This window comes from Exophiala aquamarina (assembly GCF_000709125.1).
Source record: "Exophiala aquamarina CBS 119918 chromosome Unknown aczIA-supercont1.3, whole genome shotgun sequence".
In the NCBI taxonomy this organism is placed as follows: domain Eukaryota; kingdom Fungi; phylum Ascomycota; class Eurotiomycetes; order Chaetothyriales; family Herpotrichiellaceae; genus Exophiala; species Exophiala aquamarina.
This window is the reverse complement of record NW_013550585.1, coordinates 1,652,744-1,678,914: the sequence shown is the minus strand read 5'-3', so window position 1 is coordinate 1,678,914 and position 26,171 is coordinate 1,652,744. Positions and strand designations below refer to the sequence as shown.

Here is a 26,171-nt window from a genome sequence, read left to right as displayed (position 1 = left end):
GGCACGAGATACGGCGCACCAGGGTCCCAAGGGCACACAGTGCATCAGCCAGCTAAAGATGACATGGTATTAAATAGAGTCGGTGGTATCTGGGTACGCAACAAAAGCGGCGTACCACAGGCCCTACCGTTCAGTCCTAGTCCCAGCCTATCCATGTGAAGCCTCCAGAACGTCAGGCTACATGCTCCCGATCAAGCTCAATCCTCGATCTAACCGTAAATGCAGACAACAGGTAACCCAGTAATAATCCAGCCAGCCTTTATAACTCTCGTCCAGTGGTCGTGGCGCCCATCCCAACTCCTCCAGCCTCCCGATATTGGAACGCCATGCTTGACATGATGGCGAGTGTGTCATTGGGATCACCGCCCATCATCAACGTGGTGAATCCACTGTAGAAGAATCCCATCAGCACAACTAAATAGGTAAGCACTAAAATGCTTCCCTTGAAGTAGTTGCTCTTGCCTTCACCCGACATGTAGCTGAGCAAGAACACGCAAAGGATCACCGTCACCATGTCCCATTGGGGGAATATGAGATTGAAAGTATGATCAATAAGTTCGTTGGGATCAATATAGTTCCCGTGTACTGCTGAAAATAGAACCAATGCCGGGATCTGGAGCAAGCAGACCTGTAACGCATATGCTGACCCAATTTCCATACTCAATGCAATGTTGCCGTTCATTGCGAACGAGATGGCATTGAGGAATTCCGTTGTGTTGGGAACCAAAGCGAACAGCGTAATTCCCAGGAACTTCTCATCAATCTCAACCGAGGTAAGCACAACATCGACCGTGTTGACAAGAACCTCGGCGACAATGGCATAAGCTATAGTAGCAGTTAACAAGATCACCGATGATTTGGTACGTGACCAGTTTGGAGCATCATGTCCGCCACCGCCTTCCGCCCCAGCTTGAGCGGGAAATTCTGCTGCCGCATGCGCGGGTGTGGCATCGAGTGTGGTACTCTGTCTGATTGCGGGGGGTCGGGAGGACTTGACTGTGTCTGATTTATAGGAGTGGCTAACTTGGTAAGCAGTCGATCGCGGATGGTTTACTGCATCTCTGGCTGCAACGGTAGCTGCAGTGGCTGCAATTTCAGCAACTTGACGGACCAGGTTGTTGTTATCCTCCTCGGACAAGCCAGGAACGACTGGGCGCATGACAGGACTTTGAAAGCTTTCAGATCCATGACTTGATTTGGGAGGAACCATGAAAGGCAGATCCGCTTTGGCCTGATGGTCGATCGCTTGAATTTGTGGATCAGCTTTGGAGAGGGGACGTACTTCTCGCTCGGTTGAAACTTCACCATCCGCCGGAAGCCCAGTCGATCTCAAGGATTGCCCAAGAATTCGTTTGTACAACTGCGACTCCCTTATCGCCGCTCGTGGGATGTGAGATACGTTTGGTGGGTTAGGAAGCAGCTGGGAATTTCCAACACTGTGATGCCGAGTATCCGTGGGGCTGACTTCAACCGTTTGAGGGCCCCCTCGCGGCGGTTTCTTTTCGTCAGCCTCAGTGGTCCAGATAATGGCAGCATGGGTGCGAAGTGTGAACAAGAGGCCAATGATATAGGAAGAGAACAGCAGGACCGCAGCAAACCAGCAGTAAGGCTGCACAGCCTTAACAAAGAACTCGTCCGAGATGGCCGGCACCTGTCTGAAATAGCATTGTCTGCAGTCGCGGGGACTTCCCATATCCGCAGCTGAGCAGGTCTTACAGATCAATTCATGACTGCCGTAGATCTTGTAGAACAGAGTTGGCCCGAAGGCTGCAATGACAGCAAATAGTAACATGGTCGACGTTGCGGCAGCAGACTTGACATTGAAACGTTGAGTCTTGCGTTTGATAGCACCGAAGCACATTGAAAGTCCAGGCAATAACAAAATACCAGCAAATATGCTGCCAATGATACTACCTTCCACCAGTTTCCCTTTGCCCTCGTTTAGCGCGATGCAGTAGAGATAAACTTCCACGATGGTTGAGAAGAAGGCATTCACGGCAGCTCCCATGCCCATTGACGATTGCGCTGAAATGGATGCCACGGCCTGGCCAATGAAATACGCCAGGGGGATGATGGAGATCAGAGCCAAGGTGAAGAGAAGCGCTGGACTAGTGAGCCAGATGTTCAGGCCGAGCGCCACGTCCAAGATGAAGTAGTCCAGAATAACGAAGACTACGACGGCGAGGAAGTTGATCAGAAAGATATTCGTCCCATCAATGGTGTACTTCCAGTATTTCGTTCCCACTGCACGATAAGTGCAAATGATGATAGAAGAGGGCGTGGTGGAACTTCGGGCATAAGAGACGTCGCGATGGAAGGTCAGGGATAGTGGTCGCTTCCTGAGGTGATAGAACAAGATCAGTGTAACTCGACCCATGGGAATCCAGAAAACCATGAACCAGCAGATCATCGAGACAAGAAGCATGAGTGGAGCAACGTAGAAATAGAAGAAGACGAAGAAGATGACTCTTCCCAGAGTCCATTGGCCACGGCCGAAAAGACGTCGTTTTGTCCTGGTGTTTGTCGAAGTGTCCTGTCGATCGCTACGCCCACTTCGAGCCAGCAGGCTGTCTGTTTCGCTGGCTGAGTCAATACTGTTTCTATGTCGTCCAACGATGGAACCAGTATGGGTAATGGTGGGACCGAACATGAGACGACCATACTCGAGGTCCCCACTTTGCCATCGTTCGTACTCGCTGACGCTTCGACCCTCGCCTTCATCTTCCTCAACATAATTCTCGTCTTGCTCTAGCTTCACAAACTTGCCGAAGGGCCAGAAGAGATAGCCTCCCAGAGACCAGAAGACTCTGCCATAGGCCGCCGCACTAGGGTCAAATGCAAAGAGGAAACAGACGAGAGCGGCAATCAAGGCTGCAAGAGCCAACCACCAGCCAAAGAAGACGGTCCACAGCCAGTTGAATACCCATAACCAATGACTGACAATCTGGCTGGGCGATGAGTGGATGTCTTCTTCGGCGGTTTTCTCGACCGAGCGATTCTTCTTGTATAAGGCAGGCTTCCATATTCTTATACCGAAGGGATGCGTCTCATTAATCGCAAGTTGGCGGTCTCTCAAGGTGAAACTCTCTGCATCGCTAAGATCTTGTTCCTCAGAGTCGCCTAAGTCTCCCTGGTCAATTTCCTCGGGCAAGTCTTGCTCCTCAGGTTCCCCGGTGGGTTGTTCAGCTTCGGGTTCATTGGTCATTAGTTCCTCGGTCTCTTCTTCTGCCGAATCAACACGAGGTAAAGTTCCTACATTGGCCTGGGTCCGGCGGCGCACCGTTGACTGGTGGCGACTGGTGGGAAAAGCCGGTTGGGTAGGAGTTGTAGGGACGCGGTCGATTTCTACCTCTGACGGATCATCATCAACTGAAAATTGTTCACCCCTATGAGGAAGTTGTTTTCTGATGGTTGACACTCTTCGCATGGTGCTTGGTCTCTTCGCTCGTGTGGTCTGGGGAGACAAGACTGTGCCAATAGCATCAAGGTTATCTCGTCGTGAGGAAGGAGAGTCGGGTCGATTGGCAGTAGCGCTGGGAGGTCGATGGCCGCTCGGAACGGAAGTTGCAGTGAGTGTTCCTATCGTGATGTTCAGCATGTTATATTGATTGGGCGGCTTGAATGATTAAGGCATGTTTACCATAATCTCTCCGTATCGAAGACCCTTGCTCTGCTGAGTCCGGATTGGAGTCATTCTCATCGAGTGCAGAAGCAGTGATTGATGCAAACATAGGCGTGGTCTGCTGGTCTGAAACTGGATTGATACCAGGACTTCTGACAGGAGTGTCACCACTCGTGGACGGCATGCTTTCGAGAAGAGGTCCGCGTAATCATAGGATAAGATAGACCCGGATATGTACCGAACCAGTCCAAGCTCAGAGCTTGAGGAGTGCAGTGCAGGTCGACGAGGCCGATTGTCTAGGCGACTCGGTGTGCAGGTAGGACTCGCAGCACCAATGCCCTTTGCAAGCTCAACCCGACACGAGACCAGACGAGCATACCGGTGTCAAGTCAGACAACGACCTGATAGAAAATAGACGAGATATTGAGCGAGCGGGGAGGATCATGAACAACAGCATAGATATGGAAATGCAGGTAGTGAGGGAGGTGGGCTCTGGTCCACGACAACACACCAATTGGAGCACGTGCGTAGAGAGAGGACGAGGCAGATGACTTTTGGAGACGTGCCACTGCAGACGCCTACGCAACTGTGCAGCTGAACGCCCGGAAAAACTGAGCCGATCGCCCACCCCCATAAAACTAACCTTTAGGTGCTGAGGCCCAAGACTACCTATGCTGCTTCTGGGCTGACGGGGGTTCGACCTGCTGGGCTGCTTCGGGCTTGGGTCACCCAAACAACGCCCGTCTGTGTCCGGCTTCAGGTATCGGCCAGCCTATGGGCGTCCGCCGCCGCTACACCCTCAATCCTCAGCCCTCTCACATCTGTTAATCTATCAAACCATCACACTCCACATCTTCAGAACACCCACTTCTGAACAAAGCTTGTTGTGCTGATCAAAAATGGATTGATGTTGCTGACCTCTTCATCGCGGTGTGCTCCAAAACAGTCCACATGGCCGGCTCGACATCTAGTCGAATAGTTCTATGATTGATCTAATGCTATTGTACGAGGTGAAGTAGGTAGCTGCTTTCAGTACGGCGCACCAGAGTACTGCGTATCCAAGCTCAAACTGTCCCCAGAAACACTGGCCACCATGTGGGTGGCACTGACACCTACTGTACCTACGTAGATAGTAGTAATTAGTAGTAGCTACAAGTACTCGTTACAGTAAGTAGTACTTGGTTTGGTACATACACTACGTCGGCTCTCTTGCCAAGTCAAAACTGGGGCTGCGCTTATTCTGGCGGCTAAGCTCCTTAGCCGCCACATTTTAAGCGCAGGCGCACCCACCCAAGCAAGTCACCCGGGAGGAGGCTGCGATTTGAAGGCGCGTCCCATTCATCTCCATCCTTGCCTGCGAACCGTTCAGAAGGATAATTGCTCTACAACACCAACTTCCACCCACTCTAGCCTCCTTTTCCTATTCTCATACAAAATCTCACTCTGTCCTCACCTGTCCCACTCACACTTTTGTCGGCGTTCCCATCCTCGTCACAATGGCGCTTGACAACTTCTACCACAACAAAATTGAATCTCTTAAACTCGAAATCATCCAAGGACAAGCCGTTCTCCGTCGGCTAGAAGCACAACGAAATGACTACAACTCAAGAGTCCGGTTACTCCGCGAGGAATTAGGACTTCTGCAGCAGCCTGGTTCCTATGTCGGAGAAGTTGTCAAGGTCATGGGAACAAAAAAGGTCCTGGTCAAAGTGCACCCTGAAGGCAAATATGGTCAGTATCTCCCCATTTCCTTTGGCTTAGTGTTCGCTAACTCCTCGAAAGTCGTCGATATCGCTGATAGCGTTGATATCTCCAAACTCACAGTTGGAAAGCGTGTTTCCTTACTCTCCGACTCGTACAAACTCGAGAAAATGCTTCCTTCCTCTGTCGATCCTCTGGTCTCACTCATGATGGTGGAGAAGGTGCCTGACAGTACATACGACATGATCGGGGGTCTCGATCAACAAATCAAAGAAATCAAAGAAGTCATCGAACTTGGTCTAAATCATCCCGAGCTTTTTGAGTCTTTAGGTATTGCTCAACCCAAAGGAGTTCTGCTCTATGGCCCGCCTGGTACCGGGAAGACACTACTGGCTCGAGCCGTTGCACATCACGCAGACTGCAAATTCATTCGAGTTTCCGGCTCGGAATTGGTACAGAAGTATATTGGTGAAGGTAGTCGGATGGTGCGAGAGCTGTTCGTTATGGCTCGAGAGCACGCTCCCAGTATCATCTTCATGGACGAAATCGACAGTATAGGTTCTAGCCGCGTGGAGGGAAGTAGTGGTGGTGACTCGGAAGTGCAGAGAACCATGTTGGAGTTGTTGAATCAACTGGATGGATTCGAGCCGACCAAGAACATCAAAGTCATTATGGCTACCAATCGGCTAGACATTCTGGATCCCGCTCTTCTACGGCCCGGTCGTATTGACCGGAAAATCGAGTTCCCTCCACCAACTGTTGAAGCACGAGCCGACATTCTTCGAATCCACTCACGCAGCATGAACTTGACAAGAGGGATCGATCTCAAGAAGATCGCAGAGAAGATGAACGGATGCTCTGGCGCCGAGCTCAAGGGTGTGTGTACGGAGGCTGGTATGTTTGCTCTGCGAGAGCGCAGAGTGCATGTCACTCAAGAAGACTTTGACTTGGCAACCGCCAAAGTACTCAACAAGCACGACGACAAAGAGGTCTCACTGGGCAAACTATGGAAGTAAAGGTCTGGCAGGTTCAATGTCTTGTTGCTCCTGCATAGCGCTGGTTGCACTTGTAACAATACCGTGGCAAAGGGGGTAATCATAGATGCCGCTATTTGAGGCGAGATACAGGATCCAGAAATCCAATGCCTTCTTTTTTACTGACGTCAAACATCTGATCCGGTTTTCATCAGGCTCGTATCTGGTACCCGAGCACTGTTCTATGTTCTATCCATCTAACACGACATATTGCCCAAATACCATCGACTTATCTCACACCCTGTAGCTACTCGTGCACGATCATCAATGCTCTCCGCTCCCTTGGTTTCCTTTACTTCAATGCTCATACACCATCTCCCCCTGCACGTAGCTCCAGAACTCCTCGACGAACTCCCTCTGGCCGGCAGTCGCGCCCTTGACAGCAAGATACTTCCTATGATCGACAGGAATCCGCCAGGCACTCGCATCATCCCCATCCTGGCGCGCAGGCTGTGCATTTGCATTCCCACTCCGAGAAGGCGGATTCCCATCTACGACGATGCCCCCGCCGGCCTCGGTCAGCACGACCCAGCCGGCACAGACGTCCCAGGCCCAGCAGCCGCCCTCCCAGTAGGCGTCGATGGAGCCCTCGGCGACGGCGCAGAGATTCAGGGCGGCGGACCCCAGCGCGCGCGCGCTGTGCACCATCGCGCCGCCCTCGTCCTTGCTGGCGCCCAGCCGCGCCCACGTGCTGCATTTCACGGCCCAGTTGGGCCCGGAGCGGTCGGAGCCCCATTCGATGGCGATCAGCGACGACGCGAGCCCGGCCAGCGGCTCGAGCGGCTTCAGCGGGAGTTTCTGCCGGTTCGATACAGTCGCGCTGTCGGGGACGTCCGCGACGAAGCTGCCCTGGCCCCGGACGCCGCTGTACAGGCGCCGCGTGAAGGGGTTGTACACGACGCCAACGGTCGGGATCCTGTCGACTGCGAAGCCAAGCGAAACGCTCACGTACGGCCAGCGGTGCACGAAGTTGGTGGTGCCGTCGATCGGGTCGACGACGAAGGTCGGCTCCCGGCCGAGTTTCATGCCTGGCTGGTAGGTTTCTTCGCCGAGGAAGGAGAACGTCGGGTAGAGCGTTGACAGCTTCGACGAGATGAATGCTTCCACGGCTTGGTCCGTCTCGGTGACCAAGTCCGCGGTGTTTTTCTTCGTGCCCGTGCTGGTCGAGCTCGTGGACGGTGTCGCGCCCGTGATCACCCGCCCGGCCTCGAGGGCGATGCTGACGAGGCGGTCCCGGAGGAGGCTGAGGTCGATGTCATTGTTGTCGGTGGTGGTGGTCGATGTCGCCATCTTTTGACTGTTTAACTCGACCTTTAGGCTAAACAAAGTCCACTTATTTTTCTGAGCATGTGCTGTTCCGGTATGCAGCTTCGATGGGAACGATATCACGGATTTGCCGAATGTATCCCTGGTGAGGGGGTGTTGGAGTCGGTGACGCCAGATTTTGTACTCCTTGAAAGAAAATAAAAATTGGATCTTCTTTGCTTCCTGAGAGGATTGTCTTCGGGAGAGTTTCCCTTTCCCTCCAATACTTCAGGTGCGGATTTTCGACTCGTTTTCAGTTTATCTGGGGTGGTACAATACACAGCTTGAGGTCTGACAAGTCCAGGTACAAGATTCGGAGGACATATGTAACGTTTAAAACTTCAATATCCACATGTGGTCGAGAATGACGCTGGTTGGACAGGCTTGACCCGTCATATTCTGAAAACCAACAACAGACATTATTAGTTCCCGAGGTCGTCCAGCAGCCTTTCGCTTTCGACCTGATGTATTCCTTCTCCTCATGTGCTATGTTAAGCCATATTCTGGCATCAACCTACTGGCAAACATGAACCATGAACAAGAAAGGACCTATCACTGAATGAGAATTATCTCCTCGAGCAAAAATAAATAGAGTAATCAACCATTTTGACTTGAATTTCTGGTCTTATTTCTCATCTTCATTCTCAGCAGCACCAGCGCGTAGCTGGACCAGTTCGCTGTCAAGAGAAGGGGCTCCACTGATAACGAGCGCATGAATAGGAGGTGAATATAACCTAGTATTCAACTAACATATACACTTAAATGCCCAAGTTATCTGAAGAGAAGACGCGTGCCAACGCCATCGCTAAACCAGCAATAAATGAAGACCTAAGCTGAGAGAAAAGGTGGAAAGAAAAGGTTACTGTTGCTGTTCAAGAAGTAAGTTGACTGGCTCGTTGGGATGTCCTTGCGTCGACGAAGCCGGTGCTTTCCTCGTCTGAGGATGATGAGATGGAGCTGATGGAGGACGCATTACTGTCAGTCCTCGCTCGCCCAGCAGCGGCGGCACCACCTGTGGCGCCAGTAACAGCAGAGATTTCGGACTCGTTTCTTCGATGTCCATCACCCCCACCTTCGCCTTCATCTCTCTCTGTTGCGCTAGGAACCGCCATGCCTATCGAGCTGAAACCATTTGTGCCAATATGATTGGCGTCCCAATTCAGCGGTTTCCGTTTGATAGTCTGTGGTTTAGGCTGGGTGAAGCCGAAAGATAGTGGTCGCATGATGGACTGCATATCCGGCAGACTTAGACCGGTTGAGCGCCGGCGATGTTTGATGGCGAATACTCCAACTGGGTCGTCGAGAGCGCGCCTATAGGCGCCTCGCTCGTTGCGTTCTTGTCGCCAGGCGCTGAAGCGCTCTCGTAGAGGGCGGAAGAATCGAAACAGGAGGAAAAGGAGTGCAAGTAATGCCAGAATTGGGAGTAGGATGACGGCGGCGAGCTCGCCTCTGGAAAGTCCATTGGAGCTGGAGCCTTTGTTCTGAGTGTCGGCTCCTGAAACTGAACCACTTCCACCATCGGAACCATCACCATTTGTACCACCACCACTACCCGAAGTTGAATCAGGAGACGAGCCGCCGCCTGATGTGTTTGCTGGTGAAGCTGAGGTACTTGCGCTTGTTGTGCCTTGGCCGTCTGTGGCGGATGGCCCTGGATCTGTACCTGCCGTTCCCTGAGGATTGGAAGTGGTACCAGTCACAGAAGCGGTGCTTCCACTGGATGCTTGAGTACCTGTGCCACTTACGGATACCGTGTTACCAGCGGCAGCAGTGCCTGTGGCAGTCGCTTGTCCTGTCGAAGCACCAGAACTTTGAGTTGCAGTCGACTCCCCGGTCCCCGAGCCCACCGACGACGCCGTGGCTGTGGCCTGCCCAGTAGCGGTACTACCGCCTCCATTCGCCGCGGTTGAAGCCTGGAAAACGCTGGCGGCACTCAGTAGTTCGCTGGCGAGGCTTGCGGGGTTCGGCGGCTCTGGTTTTAAATTCCCTGAATTTCCTTGCGGTAGGGAATATACTGTGGTGCATTGTGTCAAAGATAGAAGGAATATGAGTTGAAGACCCAAGCCGAGCATGTCGGGGTCGGGCCCCAGAGGGCACCCGGCAAAGTGTGCTTCCGAAATATGAACAAGCCGAGTCACGCTGTTGTTAATAGTGGCTCGACCACAAGAGAACACGACACATTCAAAGCGTTGTAAGGTGTGGCGCAAATTCGCACGGCTGGTTCGAGAATGAAGACAAGAATGACCTGGGAAGAGATAATTTGATTGCAAAGCTCAAATGAATTAGAAGACTCGTAAGACTCGTGAAAGCAGAAGAAGGGAAAGAAAGTAGTGCAGTCAGCAGTTTGTGTTTCGCAATGGTTTGGAGAGGAATATACGACACAAGAGGACGGAGTGGTACATAAGTGTGTCTCCTACAACCCACGCACCTTGCAGACTTGGGTACTTACCTCTGGTGCCCGGGCTCCTCAAAGCTCTTGGTAGGCTTGTACCTGCATTAGTTAGGCTCACCAGGTTCATCAGGTTCGTGAGCATTTGTTTATTGCGTAGAGTCAATCCAATCAGAAGGATGAATTCTTCGTCTGAATGGGGGCTGAGCAAACCTGGCATAGTGGAAAAGGCCATCCGCACCAGGGGAGCATGTCAGGGACCCCATATTGAGCCAAGCGGATTCCTCAACGCCTGGCGTTTCAGGTATTTAAAGCAAGGCGGATTAGGAATGATTGGAAGGAGTCGTTCGTGCATGACGGTGATTTGAGCCGTCGAGCTACTCGGTGGTCGGTCTCCTGTTGGTTCGGATGTGGAAAGCCTTGTAACGGTTTAAGCCTTCTTGTTGGGCAGTGTTGCTGAGCTTTGTTCGTTCTCCCGTGGGACGGGGACCACCTTTCTCGTGCTGGCCTTTCTGGGTGACATCTGTTGAGACTCAACGACGAACCAGATCAGACTTTTGAGTACATTTCGCAGTCCGGCTGGTCATCGCCTACTCGTCGGTCATCATTGTACACAAAGTCAGCAGTGGAACGCGATGCATTGGGAGTTGGACCAGGCGGATTTTCTCATGGAGGTGCGAGCATCCTTCCCGCAGTGCCAAGCTATACTACAGTCGTAAATAGTAAATATCCTTGTAATAAAGATGTAATTACGTCCCGTACCATGTAAAGTCCCCTCTTTCCCCACGTACAGCTCGCCGTTATGCAAAAGAGCTCGGAATATCAAAATCATCCCCCGATGCAAGGCGGCGAGGTACACAGGTCACGCCTTAGGCCTGCCATCCGACCATCGTTGACGGCATCTAGTAATAAACACAACGACCTCCAATCTTCGCTCTCCTGAATATTAAATCCCTGAGAAATGCTACCACATGCAACGTCAAGACAAGCATGCCATTTGCTACGCCGTGGAGTTTTCCTAAAACCAGTGCTATTCCCAACACCTGACCGCCACGATATCCGTCTCTCGTCATCGTCATCACCGTCTACAGCTCCAGCGACAGCACCGACAACAACCAGGCCCATCCACATCTCTTCAGACCGCAAGACCATCACGCTACACGACGCCAACGGAGAAACAACGACGCAACTATTCTCGCCGACCCCGAAAATCAGCAGTGAAAAACTCGAGCGGGCTTTAGCCCCATTACTACTCCCACCACTTCCATCTTCTGGACTCGAATATGCCCACTCTCAATCTCCATCTGGGTCTGGATCACTAGCCCATCGACAAGCTACTACTGCCCATCTACGAGGACTACTGCGGCCCTACCTGAATCCCCAAAGCTGGCAACTTGATCCACAACACGGCGATGCGATCCACCGGCATTTCGCGTTTGAGTCCAAGGCCAAGCGAGAGGAAGCCATCGAGAGGATCATGCGCGTTGCCGACGAAATGAAGCATCATCCGCACATAGCTCGTGGTGAATGGAATGCCGCAAGTCCGCCGCAACAGGACTCCCGGCCCTGGTCTTGCTTTCCTCTCACAGTAACATGCACGACGCACCAACCGCGCGGTCTGAGCGGGAAGGACGCCAGGCTGGCGGCTGCGGTTGATGGGCTGGCACTGGTGGACGACGACATCCTGTGGGCTCTGGAAGAGTGGGATGTGCAAGGGGGAACGGATACCGGCCGAGAAATGATTCGCCGGATTCGAGAAGAGCAGGCTAGGCTTGTTGGGATCAATCGACGCGCTATTGCTGATGCTCTGTCGAGCTGTGGCTGCGCTGATGCGAAAGCCGAGTCACCTCCTTGACCGACATCGTCTTCTGGGTATCGAGCATTCGAGTATCGAAGAATGTCGATTGGAGCAACCAATCGTCGATCGGAGCATCAGGCCGTTTTCGAACGACAAACGGCTATCGCCACTGGATCATCCGTGCGACTATTTGAGGCCAAGTTCGCTACAAAATAAGATTCAAAAGCGTATGGAAGACGAGAAATGACTAATCCTGAACAACTCAATACGCCTCCATTCATCTTCTAAGCACTTGGCCTCGACTCACGTGTATCGACACATGCCTATCTTTCATGGCCAAGTTCCCCTGTTCTGGCTGTATTCCAACAATTTCAGGCGATGTTTCCAACTCTACTCCCTCAAGGTCAGGTAAAGAGTGAAGGTCTAATACGGATGAAAGGATCCGATCTGCTTGAAATTCATGGCTCGCATCTTGATGAAAATTAAGTACTACATAGTACGACTCTATCGAGTGAGCCCCACCAGGACATTATCGTCTTGATCTATCATTCATTAAAGTCCCGATCCAACGCCGCCCCACGCCGTTCATGCTCAAATGTAATTTTCCTGTGATCAGGGTCCAACTGGTTTTTCGACTCAATAGATACAAACAGCGAAAGATGGTCGAACACCCCCGCCGCGGATTCAGCATATGTTCATGGCATCCTTCCAGGAGGCCAGGGGAAAAGAAAGCCAAACATTTTACTGCAGCTTCTTGGTGGCCTCCTGTTGAGAGCGCTTCTTTGCGGCTGAAGCACTTCCGGCTTCAGTGTCCATTATGGCATCCCACCATCTGAACGAGCTGGCGTAGTTTCCAAGGAACTTCTCATGGTGCACGTCGTGATGATCGGCACCGGCCCAGAAGGGCAAGAAATGATGCAAGCTCCAGGGGAACTCGTAGCCGGAGTGTGCGTCGATGGCTTGGAACAGGCGGAGGATGATCCAAATGTACATGGTAATGATATGCAGGTCCTTGGTGACGGCGCAGAAGGCGATGGGGATTCCGACCGCTCCGAAAGCGAGGATCATGGTTTCAAGAGGAGATGCATATTCTGCTGCCAGACCGAATGGCGCGCTGTACTGGTGATGGAGCTTGTGGATCAACTTATACAGGCGCGGTTGATGCAGGGCGCGGTGAAACCAATAATGCCAAGCATCTTCCAGGACGAAGAACAAGGCGATTTGCCACGACATGGTGATCCAAGAAGGGAAGGGAACCGTGGTAGTAAGGCCAAAGTATTGAGCCATGGGGTGGAAAAGCCAGATCTGAGGTAATTCGACGGTAAAGTGCGAGAGGAGGACCAACTTGGCGCATGCCCATTGCTCAGCAAAGGTGGGCATTTTTTGCTACCCAGCAAGGAAATGTTAGCCACAATTCTTTCGACTATCGAGATGATATAGGGCCACACATACACCTTGAATCTTGAACTGATGGAAATAAGGAATCTTGTCCATGACCATGAAAGGGAGGGCGCGGCCGAAGTACACGGTTTCATGGAGGATGAAGGACATGATGCCGGTGGCGAGGACGTCGTTCTGCATGTAGGCATACCAGGCGGACCAGGCCTTTTCAAAGATATTGAGGTGTACATTGTATTGAGAGATATCGTTGAAGTAATCCGTGTAGGTCACCGGAGAGGCTATCGTGGAGTTCCTGGAGACGGTGAAATGTTAGCGACCGATTCGAAAGTAACACTCTCGGGGGGCATGGAGGCAGGCAAAAGCATGCATTAGGATTGTTGGGAAGAGGTAGGTTCTTACAGCATGGTGGGCAGGGGTGTCGTAGGGTGTCAGTCGGTCAATTTTGATGTAGGAATAGGAAGTGAGAGCACGAGAGGTTGAATATGCAACAAACAAAAAAGAACAAAAGAATGATTGTCGAAAAGTCTTGTTCCTCCTTGGATTTGGGAATTGGACTGGGGGGAGAAGTATCTGAGCGAGTCGGCTGCGTGGTTGGTTGGGAGATTTTATTGGACGCGGGCAGGCAGTGTGCAAGTGGCATCACTCGGGCTGAAAGGGGGTTCACCAGCTTCCGGGCGATCGAGCCACTCGTGGAAGGCGACGAAGCTTAACGGTGGACTGACGAGTGGCGTGCCGGGCACGCACAGCAAAGCCGAGATGAGAGATTGATTGTTCCTGCAGGTCCAGGTCCAGGGCGGTGAGAGACCATGGGCTGCATTCGGAGTCGTGGTGTGAGGATGACAAATGTGGAAAACATGCCAAGGCCAAAATGCTACGGTCAATCATAGACGGCACTACGGAGGAGCAGTAGCACCCTTATGAGAACTGTTGTTACCTAATACCGACACTACCCTATTTGGGACTGAGCACCGAGCTCTTGCCAAGTTAAGACCGGGTGCAGGGTATTTGAACAATAGGAGGTGACTCCTTTTACTCGTCAGCATCTATATCTATGGAGTATTAACCAACTAGTATTCGTCTTTTTTTATGTACTCGGTTCACAACAGTGGCCACCACCACCACTATTGCCACTGCGGTCTCAGCGCCCGTTGAAATGCTCTCAGCCTCACCCCAATTCCCACCTCCGTCTGACCCCGAACAAGGACAACAACCTAGCGAGCCTGATAGGGTCACGACCGCCATAATACTCGCAACAGTGACTGTGTCACACTAATTCGCAATCTCCTGGCCATTGCTGTCGCTTTGACACACGGCTCCGTCCTTTGGGTTGGGTGGCAAGAGAAACTGGGCCGGCCAGCAGTCATTCCAAACTCATTGTGGAAGAACCGAGTCTTCACCACCATTTGCATGGATGTCTTCTTGGTCTGGGGTGCGTTCCAAGCAACTCAGACCCTCCTCAGCTTGTTCTCCCAACTCTGCGTTTTCTGTCTGCCGCAGGGTTTGGTCTTATTACAAACTTTGTTGTTGTCCTGACCATTCACAAAGTCCGAGCGAATTGGAATAATAAGCATCGCACCACTTTCAGTTGCCGTCATGAAAGTTCGAGCTTCCAATTGTGAGTATGTCTTCCCCGCCCTAGCTCTGAACGTAATTGGCCCAGACACGCTGTTTACCGTCTCCTACCTCGTCATCACTGGAGCCTTTCCTAAGAAAACCCGGGCGGTGGCAGGAGGAATGTCCAACACGGTGGCACAGGTTGGTAAGAGTGTTGGGCTTGCCTTATCAGCTGTGATTGCTGCCAGCGTTACCCGCCAATCGAGCTGTCCGGACAAGCACCCCCCCACCACCGATCGAGGCTTATAGAGCGGCATTCTGGTTCTGCCTCGCGGCATGTTTGGCGACATTAATCATCAGCTCTTAGGGCCTTCGGAGAATGGGTAGGATCGGAGTGAAGCGAGAATAGATCCGGGCTACCGTGTTCACCTCCCATACTCGCGTAATATGTTCCTTTGACCTTAGTATCACAGGCCATCTGTCAGCCCCGCTATCGTCTCGATGGCTTCTGATTCTCATACGCGGGGAGCTCGAAGCGGTTCGTTGAGTCTAACTCCCCACTATCCGCTTGGGAGTAATCGATCTTAGGTCGTGTGCCTTCCAGTTCTGGCTGATTCAAGACTGGTTGGTCTAGTGGCGGGTGATCGAACTCTGGCTGCTTGGTTTGGAGGAGAGACTGTGCGCTGTTTGACTTGCGACTTCGAGTTCTGCGTCGGAAGAAGAAAATCGCAAGCCCAATTAGGATCAATCCCCCGATACCACCAACGACACCTCCCACAATTGCACCTGTATTGCTGCTTTTCCCCGAACTAACATCAGGGATTGACGTCTCGGTAGCGTTGCTGGGTGCATTGTCCACGGCTATGGTAATTGTAAGCCACTGTTCACTAATACTTGGAGACCGCTTACCTTTGTTAATGAACCACCCTTCCACAACCTTCGAGTCCCAACTCGAAGGATACTGCCCATTTTGCTGAATGTCCTCTTTTACAATATCGGGACTTCGGTAGGCTTCTGCAGAAGCATTATATGAACTCCTCCATTCCAAAGTGGTGAGATCGAAGATACCTAACCCTTGCTTGAGAGGATCTTTAGTCAAGTTCGCATATTTCACCCCCGATGTCAAACCGCCAATCACAACCATCTGTCTCTGACCAACTATCTCGCATGTGTGCCGATAACGTGATACAGTTGGATTGGTGTTCGCTTTATACCACCGAAAGGAAGGTATCGAGAGAATGTAAACTTCGGCAAGATCAATGTTGGTCTGCTGCTCCTCCGCGTAAGAGGCAGTAGGGATTACAGAGCCGCCATATAGGAAGATCTGTACCCTGTTAGCCAATTCACTCGCAGCGGATGCGAACGCACTTACTTCAAAAGTACCGTTGTCACCGGGAATTCCCAGTGAGCATTTATCGTATCGCCGGGGAGGGACATCTCCAGAGGTCGATTGGTTATACCACTTTTTGGCCTCTATATCGTAAAGTGTGACATAGCTAAATGGATTCAAGTACTCTCCACCTGACTTAAGATTTCCTGGCGCCGCCGTCGCACCGCCCATAGCCAGCAGAAAACCCTGATTCGTCAAGCCGTCGAGGTAGTGGAGCGAGGCGTCAAACGACCACCCTGTTGGCGCCAGGCCTTCGATACTCTCATTGCTCCAAGTCTGCGACTTGATTTCGTAGGTGACTAGACCACCAGCAGAGTGGCGTAAGTTAACATTAGAGTAATAAGCTAGATCCGTTCGCCAGTCTCCAAACCCACCCAGGAAATAGGCCGTTCCGTTCCCTTGGGTCGATGCCGAACGAACCAAGCGTTTGAGATTCGTTGAAGTGACGAGAGACCATTCGCACGAATCGCCGTCAATTCTGCACTGCCACAAATTGGCTTTCGTGGGTCCAGGTAGTTCCGTGTAGTCCAGAGCCTGCGTAATCTTACCATTCCACTGATAGAACGACGTGCCTGACGGATCGGGGACTAAATTGCCAACATTCAGACTTGGTGGAGGAGAAGTCTTCTCAATAGGATTGAGCACGACAGAGTTGTTTTTCCAAGATGCGGAGAGGTCGATGGAGTACGTCGAATTCATGGGCAGGCTCTTAACAGCGTTATTACTGGTGAAGTAGACTTCTCCTCCGTCAATGTATAGGTGGTTGCCGACCACGACACCTATGCTATCATTAGCTGACTCTTATTGCGACTGACATGTCCCATACTCGTATGATACGCCCTTCTGAAGAAGTCTTTGGCCGAGTATACCCATTCCGGATCGATCGCCCTTTTCGCGAGCGATGTTGAATATGCCGAGACTCCAACATGCGCAAGATGATTTAACAGTGCACAAAAGCACACTGCCCGTGCCAGGATTGCGACGATAGCACCCATGGCGTGAAGATGATGACAACCACATACAGCGCGGTGCAACATGAGTCGAAATCAGAGACCAGAAAGCAGACACCAGTCACGGAAAGCAATTAGGACAGAAACCACAGAGCAGGCTTGAGAAGGAGAGAGGTGCGACCTACTCGTACGTAGACGTCGTAAGTGAAACGGAGAGGGCAGATCAACATACCAGCATCCAGCCTCAAGCCAGTGCCACACTGCCGCCTCAACGTGAGACTGGGAACAGCCTTGTTGATGCTTGCATGATTCTGGGGCTGGACGGCTGTACTGATCAGTAACAACTTACATAACTCCACCCACTGGCCCCTTGTTTATTCGTGCCGGCCCTGCCTATCCGCAAGGTTTGGCTGCCATGGTCTGCACCTTGCCGTAATGATTGGCGTTCTGGGGCAGGTGAAACGGCTTGGCATCGTGCCTAGTAAGTCCCACACATTCTCCGTCTCGGCTGAAGATTGGAGGGCAAAATTAGATGATGAAGGGCCGTGAGAAGCAGCACGCCATTCGCAGGTCAGTCATATGGACGAAGCACTCAGTTCCACGGCCTCAACAGTATTGTGTTGTCTCGTATACTTGTTTATCACAGGCACACTTGTCTGATCCAAGGTCATTATAGGGGACCTATACTCCCTACCTGGGGCAAGTCCTTCACAAACCCTTTCCATCTCACCAAGATCGGTCAATGGACGAGATAATAGACATGCATGATGTGGAGGCGTGTCGTGTGGCTGAATGGAGAGAGCACCAGCTAGTGACACGATTTGCGGCTTTATCAAAAACACACTCGTAAGTGCGAGGAAGAGATCTTGGTTTGGAAGGATAAGACGGGTGAGAGTCCTTAGCACGGGAAGTAGATCGTTCGCCCCAAGCAGATCTCTAACTGACGTTTGGTACCCAAGCTACATACTGCAGGTAGGTTGGGTAACCAAACTGGTCACTTCAATCATACTCCAGTACATAATAAGTGCTGGAGAAGCAACCGGCCGCTATCGGTTCGGAGTCCAAATAAACGGCCGATGAAGATGGCCAAATGCCGTGGCCCCACCAATCATACATACTTGGTACACCATAATAACCCTCATCGCGTTCTCCGCATTCGATTTCCCATGGGCAAAGGAGAATTGTCATTGTTCTGACTGTGCTTGAAGCCTGTCGAGAGACCGGAAACAATGTCGTTCCTGCTCGAGACTGCTCCCTCGAGGGCGGCGGCAGCGCTATTGGTTTCACGGGGAACCGCTGGTTTAGTCACAACACGCGTATACGGTTCTCGGATAGTACTCCGACAAAGGGGAAGGCAATTTCATGCTGGACCCGTAGGAAGAGAGAAGCAACAGAGTCCGGTTGAACAATTTATAGATCAAATAAACACCAAGTCGACGACCCAAAAGACCAAATCCAAGATTTACAAGAGCGCGGATGATGCGATTGCTGATATTAAGGACGGCGTTACCATCCTGAGCTCGGGATTTGGACTCTGCGGAGTTGCAGGTACGTTTGTTTACATTTCTTGCAACGGATGCTGGGAATCTCCACGACGCTTGTAAGACGACGGGGTATGAACCTGACGACTGATTCATCATAGAAACTCTGATTGATGCGATTCGAAAGAAAGGAATTCGAGACCTTACCATCGTCTCCAATAATGCGGGTGCTGGAGAACATGGCCTAACTAAGTTAACCACTAGTGGTCAAATATCACGCATGATTGTTTCATTCATTGGCAACAACAAGCCTCTTGGAAAGCAGTATCATGATGGCAAGGTTGCGATTGAACTCTGCCCTCAAGGTACGATTGCAGAGCGGCTCCGAGCTGCAGGGGCGGGCATTCCAGCATTCTTTACGGGGACCGGTGCGAGCACATTGATACAAACTGGTGGTATTCCCCATCGACTAGGAGCCAAGGACCCACAGACTGGGAAACATGAGGTCCTGGAGCCTGGCCGCCCACGTGAGACTCGCATCTTTGATGGGAGGCCACATCTCATGGAAACAGCACTAAAGGGCGACGTTGCCATTGTTCGCGCTTGGAAGGCAGACGAGGCTGGAAACTGTGTCTTCCGAACCGCCACCAAGGCATATGGTGTCTTGATGCCGAAGGCTGCTAAGCTCGCAATTGTCGAGGCCGAAAATATCGTTCCGATTGGCTCTCTTGATCCAGATCATGTTCACTTACCAAGTATTTATGTTGATCGCATTTGCCCCGCCACATCGGACAAGCAATTTGAAAAGCTGGTGCTGGCACCAACTCAGGACGCAACAGCCGAGACAGGGGAGGAAGCAGTCAAGCGAAACAGGATCGCGAAGCGTGCGGCGAAAGAGTTACACGAGGGCTACTATGCCAACTTGGGGGTGGGCATTCCAACCCTGGCACCCTCCTTCCTTCCCGCCGGGGCAAATATCTGGCTGCAGTCTGAGAACGGAATAATCGGCATGGGCCCTTACCCGGCGACAAAGGCTGATGCAGATCCGGATACCGTCAACGCTGGCAAAGAGACAATCACTCTCGTTCCCGGGGCGTCGACCTTCGATAGTGCCGAGAGCTTTGGCATGATCAGGGGAGGTCATGTGGACGTATCCCTACTGGGAGCTCTGCAGGTTTCTGCTTCTGGTGATCTCGCAAATTACATCATCCCTGGCAAGGCTTTCAACGGCATGGGCGGTGCAATGGATCTTGTCAGCAACCCTGATAAAACCAAAATCATCGTGTGCACATATCACACAGATAAAGAGGGTCGGAGTAAGATCCTTGATGAATGCGAGTTGCCTCTTACGGGCAAGGGTGTGGTCAGCACAATCATTACCGAACTGGCTGTATTCCAGGTGGATCGAGTTGGCGGAGGCGGACTGACCTTGACAGAGGTCGCAGATGGCTTGACAGTGGACGATGTCAGAGCAAAGACGAGGGCCAAGTTCGCAGTCGCAGATGATCTTGGAACATTTTAGTGACTGAAGGCGAAGTGGAATATCATAGAAACATACAATGCACAGACAATAGCGGTCATTCTTTGAAAAGCATCTTAGGATAGAGACACTTGGTCGTGCAAATCATGCAGCCACCGGGTGCCAGGGCTCAAGCGTGGTGCTTGAATTAAAGGAATCCTGTCGTACTTTGGTCTTCATCAATCTTTCTCCATGCCTTCCCATAGGACCTCTAGCTATGCCCGTTTCATTTACCACCGTAGACAATAAGGGGAAAGAAGAAATACCTCGTCTATCCTCCCAGGCTTCCCACTCGAGCACGTAGAGTGACTAGCCTTAGCAGAATCATCCCCGCATGAACAGAAGCTTGGCGTCCTGGGACATGACTGATAGAGCAGATAGGTATATTCAGGTATTTAAAGATATTCCTATCTCAAGCACTCAGGGTGATCCACAGTCCCTCTCGACTCGTTCGCTAAGTTTGTGCCGCTGATAAGAAATCGTTCTAGAGCTACCTAAGTACTCCGTACCTCCCTAGGTAAGTTTGATCCTTTGTTAGTGATGAAACGTCATTCCTGTGCCACGAGACCATGTCCTCAATATCTTTACACGTGTTGAATGAAGACCATGACCAAGGAATTACTGATATCATGGCTTTCCAATCTCAACGGGTACTTCCCAAGATCGCTGAGCCACGCAGCGAGGGCATCCAGTTTCTATTCACCGTAAGTATCGAATCCAAATGCTCCATGAAGCTCTTGGATCGCTCCGCTTCAAGGTAGCTACTAATCCTGGTCCTTGAAGTGACCCCCCACTTGAGCTCGATGCTACCCAAGATGTTCTTTAGTTCGCTTCGAAAACTTCGAACGCTTATCTCGATCAAGTCATGCCACAGGACATGCCGTCTCATTATTAGGCCTGATGCCTGATGCCTGATGCCCGCCTCTACGATTTAACGCGGGAGGAGCGGGAGGAGCAACAAGAACTCATCTGCTGGTCAAGCTCACTAAGCTCTATGCAAGCTTTTAGTGCGACCGGTGTACAAACGTGGGAGAACTCGCCTATGCGCGAGTGTGAACACTTGCTGTTCTTGAAAACTTACAGGCCATGCAAAGCAAGCGATGACGTGGTGATGCTCTCTTTCTGATCTACAGATGATCTAGTTTGCTGCAAATATTACACGGTCGGCCGTGAATGATTGGTGCCACAACTACATGTCTCTCTCGGCTTGACCGGCATGACTTGTATCTCACAAACGGTGCTAATAGCTAGGATGATACTCTGCCTAAACCGTCCACTTCCTTACGAGGAGGCTGTTCCTGCTTCTTGTCCTCGGAGCATGGCTACCTGCTTCCTAAAAAGCTATTAAACAGGGTATTTTGCCTTTCCCAAGCGTTCTTCCACACTCTCACGCAGATTTTAGAAGTTTTCCCAAGATGCTGCGACACTGGAACCAAGGATGCATTTTCGTTGCGTTTCTGGTCGGAGTGGTCTCATCTCATCGCCGTGACGTAGCTGCAAGACGGGGATTTACACCGCAAGCAATCGAGGAGATGAAGGCCCGATCACTCCATGGGCGGCGAGTTGAGGCGCCCGAGAAAAGATACTATACGAATGATACGAAGGGTAAGTCGGACTCAGCTTGGTCTAGCCATACTTTGTCATTAGGTTATCATCACATACGCTCACGGTTGTACGATACTAGGATATTTTGTCGAGTCCTTGCCAGATATCCCGCAAGAATTCATGACGGAGATGTACAGCGGCGTGATCAATCTTAACAAGTCCGACGATAACAGGGGATTGTTCTTTGTGTTTCAGCCTCGAGTCGGTACCCCGGTTGACGAAATCACGGTATGGTTCAATGGTGGCCCAGGTAACGAGAAAAACAAACTGTGATTCTACCATCCCCTCTGATGAATATGTTCGTGCTCAGGTTGTAGTTCACTTGAAGGCTTCCTCCAAGAAAATGGACTTATCCAGTGGACATGGGGCCAATACGCACCTCAAATCAATCAGTATTCCTGGGTGAATCTCACCAATATGCTTTGGGTGGAGTACCCTGTGGGAGTGGGTTTCTCCCGCGGTGAACCAACTGCGACGAATGAAGAAGATCCGGCCGATGAATTCATTCAGTTCTTCCAAAATTTCCAGGTTCAATCCCCTGCTTCTTTCTCTGAGCCTGAAGTTGTGCTGATTCTTGAATACCAGGATATCTTTGGTATCAACGACTATTCGATCTATGTGACTGGTGAGAGCTATGCTGGACGATACGTGCCTTATGTGGCGAATGCGATGCTCGAGCAGAATGATACGACACATTTCAATCTCTCTGGTAGGTCGAGCTAGCTTGATATTTCGAACGACCACTGATCAAGATCCTTAGGTGCCCTGGTATACGATCCCTGCATAGGCTCATTTGACTACACCAACGCCATCTCGGTTTATCCTTTCGTTGAGCAGAACAACAACATCCTAGGGTTCAATAAAACCTTCGTCGCAGACCTTGCAGCGCGTGATAAAGCTTGCGGCTACGCTCAATATCGCGAGGATTTCCTGCAGTTTCCTGCCAACGGCACTCAACCACCACTATACCTCAACGCTACGGCCGACCCGGAGTGCGATCTCTGGGACGATGTATACCTCAATGCATACGCCGTGAACCCCTGCTTCAATGTTTACGAGCCGAACTTACAATGTCCATTGCTGTCGGACCCACTAGGATTCCCCAGCGATCTGATATACTCTTACCCTGGATTGCCTCCTTACTTCAACCGGTCCGATGTCAAGAAGGCTATGCATGCTCCAGAGGACACAGACTGGGCTCTATGTACCGGGCCAGTGTTCGTAGGCAAGGGCGGCCCCCAGGACCGTGGAGACCTCAGTGCAGATCCGCTCCAAGGCGTTCTCCCACGGGTCATTGAAGCGACAAATCGCGTTTTAATGTAAGCTCTTTCCCCACGAAAAGCCAGCTTACCCAGACTGTCAAAGACACAGCTCGACTGACACCCCTCAGATCCAACGGCGCACTCGACTTGGACCTCCTGACGAACGGCACGATGCTCGCGATCCAGAATATGACCTGGAACGGGAAAATGGGCTTCCAGGCGCCCCCTAATAGATCCATCGTCATCGGGCTCGCAGACCTCCAGTACCAGGACGTCTTTGTGTCAAGCGGCTTTGTGGGCCTCAGCGACCATCAAGGAGTCATGGGTGTGCAGCATTTCGAGCGCGGGCTCATGTGGGCGGAGACGTACCTTTCCGGCCACATGCAGCCGCAGTTCCAGCCTCGGAGCAGTTATCGCCATCTGCAGTGGCTGCTGGGGAGGATCGACACGCTTTGATCTGGTGGGATGGATATTTGTGGGAAAGGGATCACTTTTGCTAATTTGAAAACCCTTTGTGATGCAAGCACCCGCCTTGTTCAGAGGTGGAGGGGAACGATACGAGGGATATTGAATTAATTCCCTCTCGCATCAACGCCGGTCTGCAAGAGATATCTATCAGCCAGTAATAGTCCTCAAGGATCTGATCAAAAAACCGCGGCCGGCACTGGCCGCTGCAGAATGCTCGATAGTCTCAATTCCACCTCGGTGGCCCACCTGCTGCTAAGTAATGCACCAACCGTGAGCAAGTTCGCCATCTCGCCGTCCAGAGAAATACCCTTTTCCATATTGAACATACTTGATCCCAGTACATTACAACATCCATCCTCGCTCTGCTAATCAAGGCTACATAGCGAATAGCCCGGCATGCTCTTTTACCGGCGACGAGATGAGAAAGCATCAGTATCCCGAGCCATGCTACCTTCGTGCGGTCACGTGCCAGGCTTGCAAGGCTGGGAAGACCCAGGGGCGTCTTCAGTCGATAGGACTGCAGTGAGGAGGGAATGAGTGGGGATTGGTCAGTATTGATTAGCACTTATTGAGTATTATCCAATGTAGGAACTTGGTTTCACGGCCGCATTGACAACTCTCTGGAGCCTTGAGCCAGCATGTAGTGCCATCCATTCAATGGGTTGGGAAGGCACTGTAGTTTCACCGGACCTTTCGCGTGAGAAGAACAAAGCGACTGGTTGGTCGTTCTGTATGAGAGGAAGTGTGGTCTTGTCACTCAGTAGATGAAGACCTTAGGCCAGTCGTGCTGATCTCGAGACCCTGGAACGCAAGAGGGGTGTTTTCCTTTCATTGGGTATTCTGCCGCCACGTCCATGTGAGGTTATCATAGAATGTGCTTCCAAGCAAATGTTTCGTGTTGCAACGTTCAAGTTTGAAGATTTCACATGTCTTTATGCGACACCACTATCTCAACCACGAGGCCTAGCATCCCCAATCATAGTCACGTCAGTGCTCTCGGCGGCGGCAGTGGTACCCTGTGCATCTTCTGCATTGCGATACGATTTATCGCAGCATGTTAGCTCTGGTTAATTAGACGTACCGTTCCTGCTGGACCCAGACAACCGTGGCAGAAGACCGTTCACGCTTCGCACAGCTGTGACGAGGGCATCGAAGCGAGCCAGCGCATTTATGGCAGTCGTGAGGTTTCAGCCCAGATTTGAATCCACCCTGCAAGCCACACATCCTCGTGTGACAAGTGTAGGGAAGACGTATGGACAGTGTAGAACACGAGGCTCCCACAGTTGATCGTCGAAAGTGTTCAAAAAGAGACAAATCGCGCTCAGGACGACCGCTTGTGAATAAACGCCCCCCTGCTGGGCCTAACTTGTCCCGATAAGATCTGGGAGTGATGGAAAGTGTATGTATTTCTTGCACCCCTAGGCAAAATGGATGATGTACGGTTCTTTTGTACTTATCTTTCCAAGTACCTGGAAGCTCTTGCGAGTCGAGCACATGCTTGTAAATATCCACGTTATTGGATATGCTAATGCATGGAAGGTGACACAGCATAAGAGGATGGAAGGTGCCGGTGCCGGTCGTTCGGCATGATGGGCATGTTTCGAGTCATCCTTTGCACAGTCCTCCAATAAGGGCCGACGCCTGGATGCTGGGCTGGCGGTATGGCGCAATCCACGAGCCACCTGGGCGTCGTGCATACTGTACGAGTAAGCTTGGTCCCCTCGGTCAGCTTGGAGAGCCGGTGCAGCCCGTGGATTTGGCCGCTAAGGCTCGGTTACATGCCCACAATCTCTTAGACTGCCTCCGTTCTCGAGAGAGCCGAGCTGGAACCACTCAGCATTTTAGCTGTTTGAGAGCACCCTCAAGGCTCTATTTTGAGTATATTGAGCAGGTTTTGCGCGGCGCGAGGGGAGCAAGGGGAGCAAGGGCTCTCCAAAGTTGAAATGAAATCCGAAACACGATTCCAAGATGCGTTTTGGGCGAGAAGTCTGAGTCGAGAGCGGTGGTGGGGCACCGGTGGTGGTGGTGCTGATGAATCATTCAAGCAGTTAGAAAGATAACACCCTGAGATTCGTCAACATTAGCATTTTGTAGTACATATTTTCCAGCAATCGAACCAAGGAGGAACCTATCTGGCTGGGACAAGTGCCACGAAGAGCTAAAGCCGAAGCTCTTTGGCCCACGACTTTTCCCGAAGATCGACCCTGCATACTTCTATCGGGCCCCCTCCCAAGGAGCAGACAATCAGTTAGAACGACCAAGGCAACCGAGCTGGCATGCCGGCATCATGCATGCGAGGGAGCTGTATTGGGCGTCCTGATTGTCCTAGCTTCCTCGTACTCGTAGGTCGTTTGCGAGCGTCGTTGACTCGATGGTTGGTTGGAGCCTGCTGCCTGCTATCAAGCTCACCACGTTGCGTGTTTTCCCAAGATACTCAAGTCCCCGGCAGCAGTGGCAGTAGTAGCGATATGGCCAGAGACCTGCCGAGTAGAGAGAGGGTCCTGTCTTCCACCCAGTCGGTAAACCTTTTATCTTATGCTCCGTAGCTCTTCTGTTCCTGCTTGGATGCCGTACCGAATGCTACGTCTACCAGCTTCCAAATGAATGGCCTTTCCATGGGTTCCATACCCCCATCCCTGGCACCCCGCTGGAGGACTGGAAAGGGTCCGTCTGCTCCGTGCGCGGCGGCACC

At 51.6% G+C, this 26,171-nt stretch overlaps 11 protein-coding genes across 11 annotated transcripts; 6 read left to right on the top strand and 5 right to left on the bottom strand.

Moving 5' to 3' along the window:
• Positions 1-259: 259 nt before the first annotated feature.
• On the bottom strand, positions 260-3,598 carry A1O9_04202 (Ca2+:H+ antiporter; the record flags this gene model as incomplete). Its single annotated transcript, XM_013406494.1, has 1 exon — positions 260-3,598. The coding sequence occupies one exon, from the start codon at positions 3,596-3,598 to the stop codon at positions 260-262; it is 3,339 nt and encodes a 1,112-aa protein (XP_013261948.1).
• A 1,520-nt stretch (positions 3,599-5,118) lies between these two features.
• Positions 5,119-6,339, top strand: A1O9_04201 (26S protease regulatory subunit 8; the record flags this gene model as incomplete). The annotated part of the gene is made up of 2 exons (XM_013406493.1): positions 5,119-5,353; positions 5,405-6,339. The coding sequence occupies 2 exons, from the start codon at positions 5,119-5,121 to the stop codon at positions 6,337-6,339; spliced, it is 1,170 nt and encodes a 389-aa protein (XP_013261947.1).
• A 315-nt stretch (positions 6,340-6,654) lies between these two features.
• On the bottom strand, positions 6,655-7,647 carry A1O9_04200 (uncharacterized protein; the record flags this gene model as incomplete). Its single annotated transcript, XM_013406492.1, has 1 exon — positions 6,655-7,647. One exon carries the CDS (start codon positions 7,645-7,647, stop codon positions 6,655-6,657), a length of 993 nt encoding a protein of 330 aa, XP_013261946.1.
• An 887-nt stretch (positions 7,648-8,534) lies between these two features.
• Positions 8,535-9,734, bottom strand: A1O9_04199 (uncharacterized protein; the record flags this gene model as incomplete). Its single annotated transcript, XM_013406491.1, has 1 exon — positions 8,535-9,734. One exon carries the CDS (start codon positions 9,732-9,734, stop codon positions 8,535-8,537), a length of 1,200 nt encoding a protein of 399 aa, XP_013261945.1.
• A 1,383-nt stretch (positions 9,735-11,117) lies between these two features.
• Positions 11,118-11,894, top strand: A1O9_04198 (uncharacterized protein; the record flags this gene model as incomplete). Its single annotated transcript, XM_013406490.1, has 2 exons — positions 11,118-11,359; positions 11,438-11,894. Coding segments are annotated over 2 exons (699 nt in total), but the record flags the coding sequence as incomplete, so codon positions are not given.
• Positions 11,895-12,590: 696 nt separating this feature from the next.
• A1O9_04197 (methylsterol monooxygenase) lies at positions 12,591-13,654 on the bottom strand (the record flags this gene model as incomplete). Its single annotated transcript, XM_013406489.1, has 3 exons — positions 12,591-13,235; positions 13,302-13,542; positions 13,650-13,654. The coding sequence occupies 3 exons, from the start codon at positions 13,652-13,654 to the stop codon at positions 12,591-12,593; spliced, it is 891 nt and encodes a 296-aa protein (XP_013261943.1).
• A 1,189-nt stretch (positions 13,655-14,843) lies between these two features.
• On the top strand, positions 14,844-15,113 carry A1O9_04196 (uncharacterized protein; the record flags this gene model as incomplete). The annotated part of the gene is made up of 1 exon (XM_013406488.1): positions 14,844-15,113. The coding sequence occupies one exon, from the start codon at positions 14,844-14,846 to the stop codon at positions 15,111-15,113; it is 270 nt and encodes an 89-aa protein (XP_013261942.1).
• A 181-nt stretch (positions 15,114-15,294) lies between these two features.
• Positions 15,295-17,189, bottom strand: A1O9_04195 (uncharacterized protein; the record flags this gene model as incomplete). The annotated part of the gene is made up of 4 exons (XM_013406487.1): positions 15,295-15,665; positions 15,714-16,128; positions 16,177-16,973; positions 17,021-17,189. The coding sequence occupies 4 exons, from the start codon at positions 17,187-17,189 to the stop codon at positions 15,295-15,297; spliced, it is 1,752 nt and encodes a 583-aa protein (XP_013261941.1).
• A 1,184-nt stretch (positions 17,190-18,373) lies between these two features.
• Positions 18,374-20,147, top strand: A1O9_04194 (succinyl-CoA:3-ketoacid-coenzyme A transferase; the record flags this gene model as incomplete). The annotated part of the gene is made up of 2 exons (XM_013406486.1): positions 18,374-18,692; positions 18,787-20,147. The coding sequence occupies 2 exons, from the start codon at positions 18,374-18,376 to the stop codon at positions 20,145-20,147; spliced, it is 1,680 nt and encodes a 559-aa protein (XP_013261940.1).
• Positions 20,148-21,559: 1,412 nt separating this feature from the next.
• On the top strand, positions 21,560-22,022 carry A1O9_04193 (carboxypeptidase D; the record flags this gene model as incomplete). The annotated part of the gene is made up of 2 exons (XM_013406485.1): positions 21,560-21,749; positions 21,829-22,022. The coding sequence occupies 2 exons, from the start codon at positions 21,560-21,562 to the stop codon at positions 22,020-22,022; spliced, it is 384 nt and encodes a 127-aa protein (XP_013261939.1).
• Positions 22,023-22,166: 144 nt separating this feature from the next.
• On the top strand, positions 22,167-23,467 carry A1O9_04192 (carboxypeptidase D; the record flags this gene model as incomplete). The annotated part of the gene is made up of 3 exons (XM_013406484.1): positions 22,167-22,458; positions 22,510-23,068; positions 23,140-23,467. 3 exons carry the CDS (start codon positions 22,167-22,169, stop codon positions 23,465-23,467), a joined length of 1,179 nt encoding a protein of 392 aa, XP_013261938.1.
• Between the last annotated feature and the right edge of the window lie 2,704 nt (positions 23,468-26,171).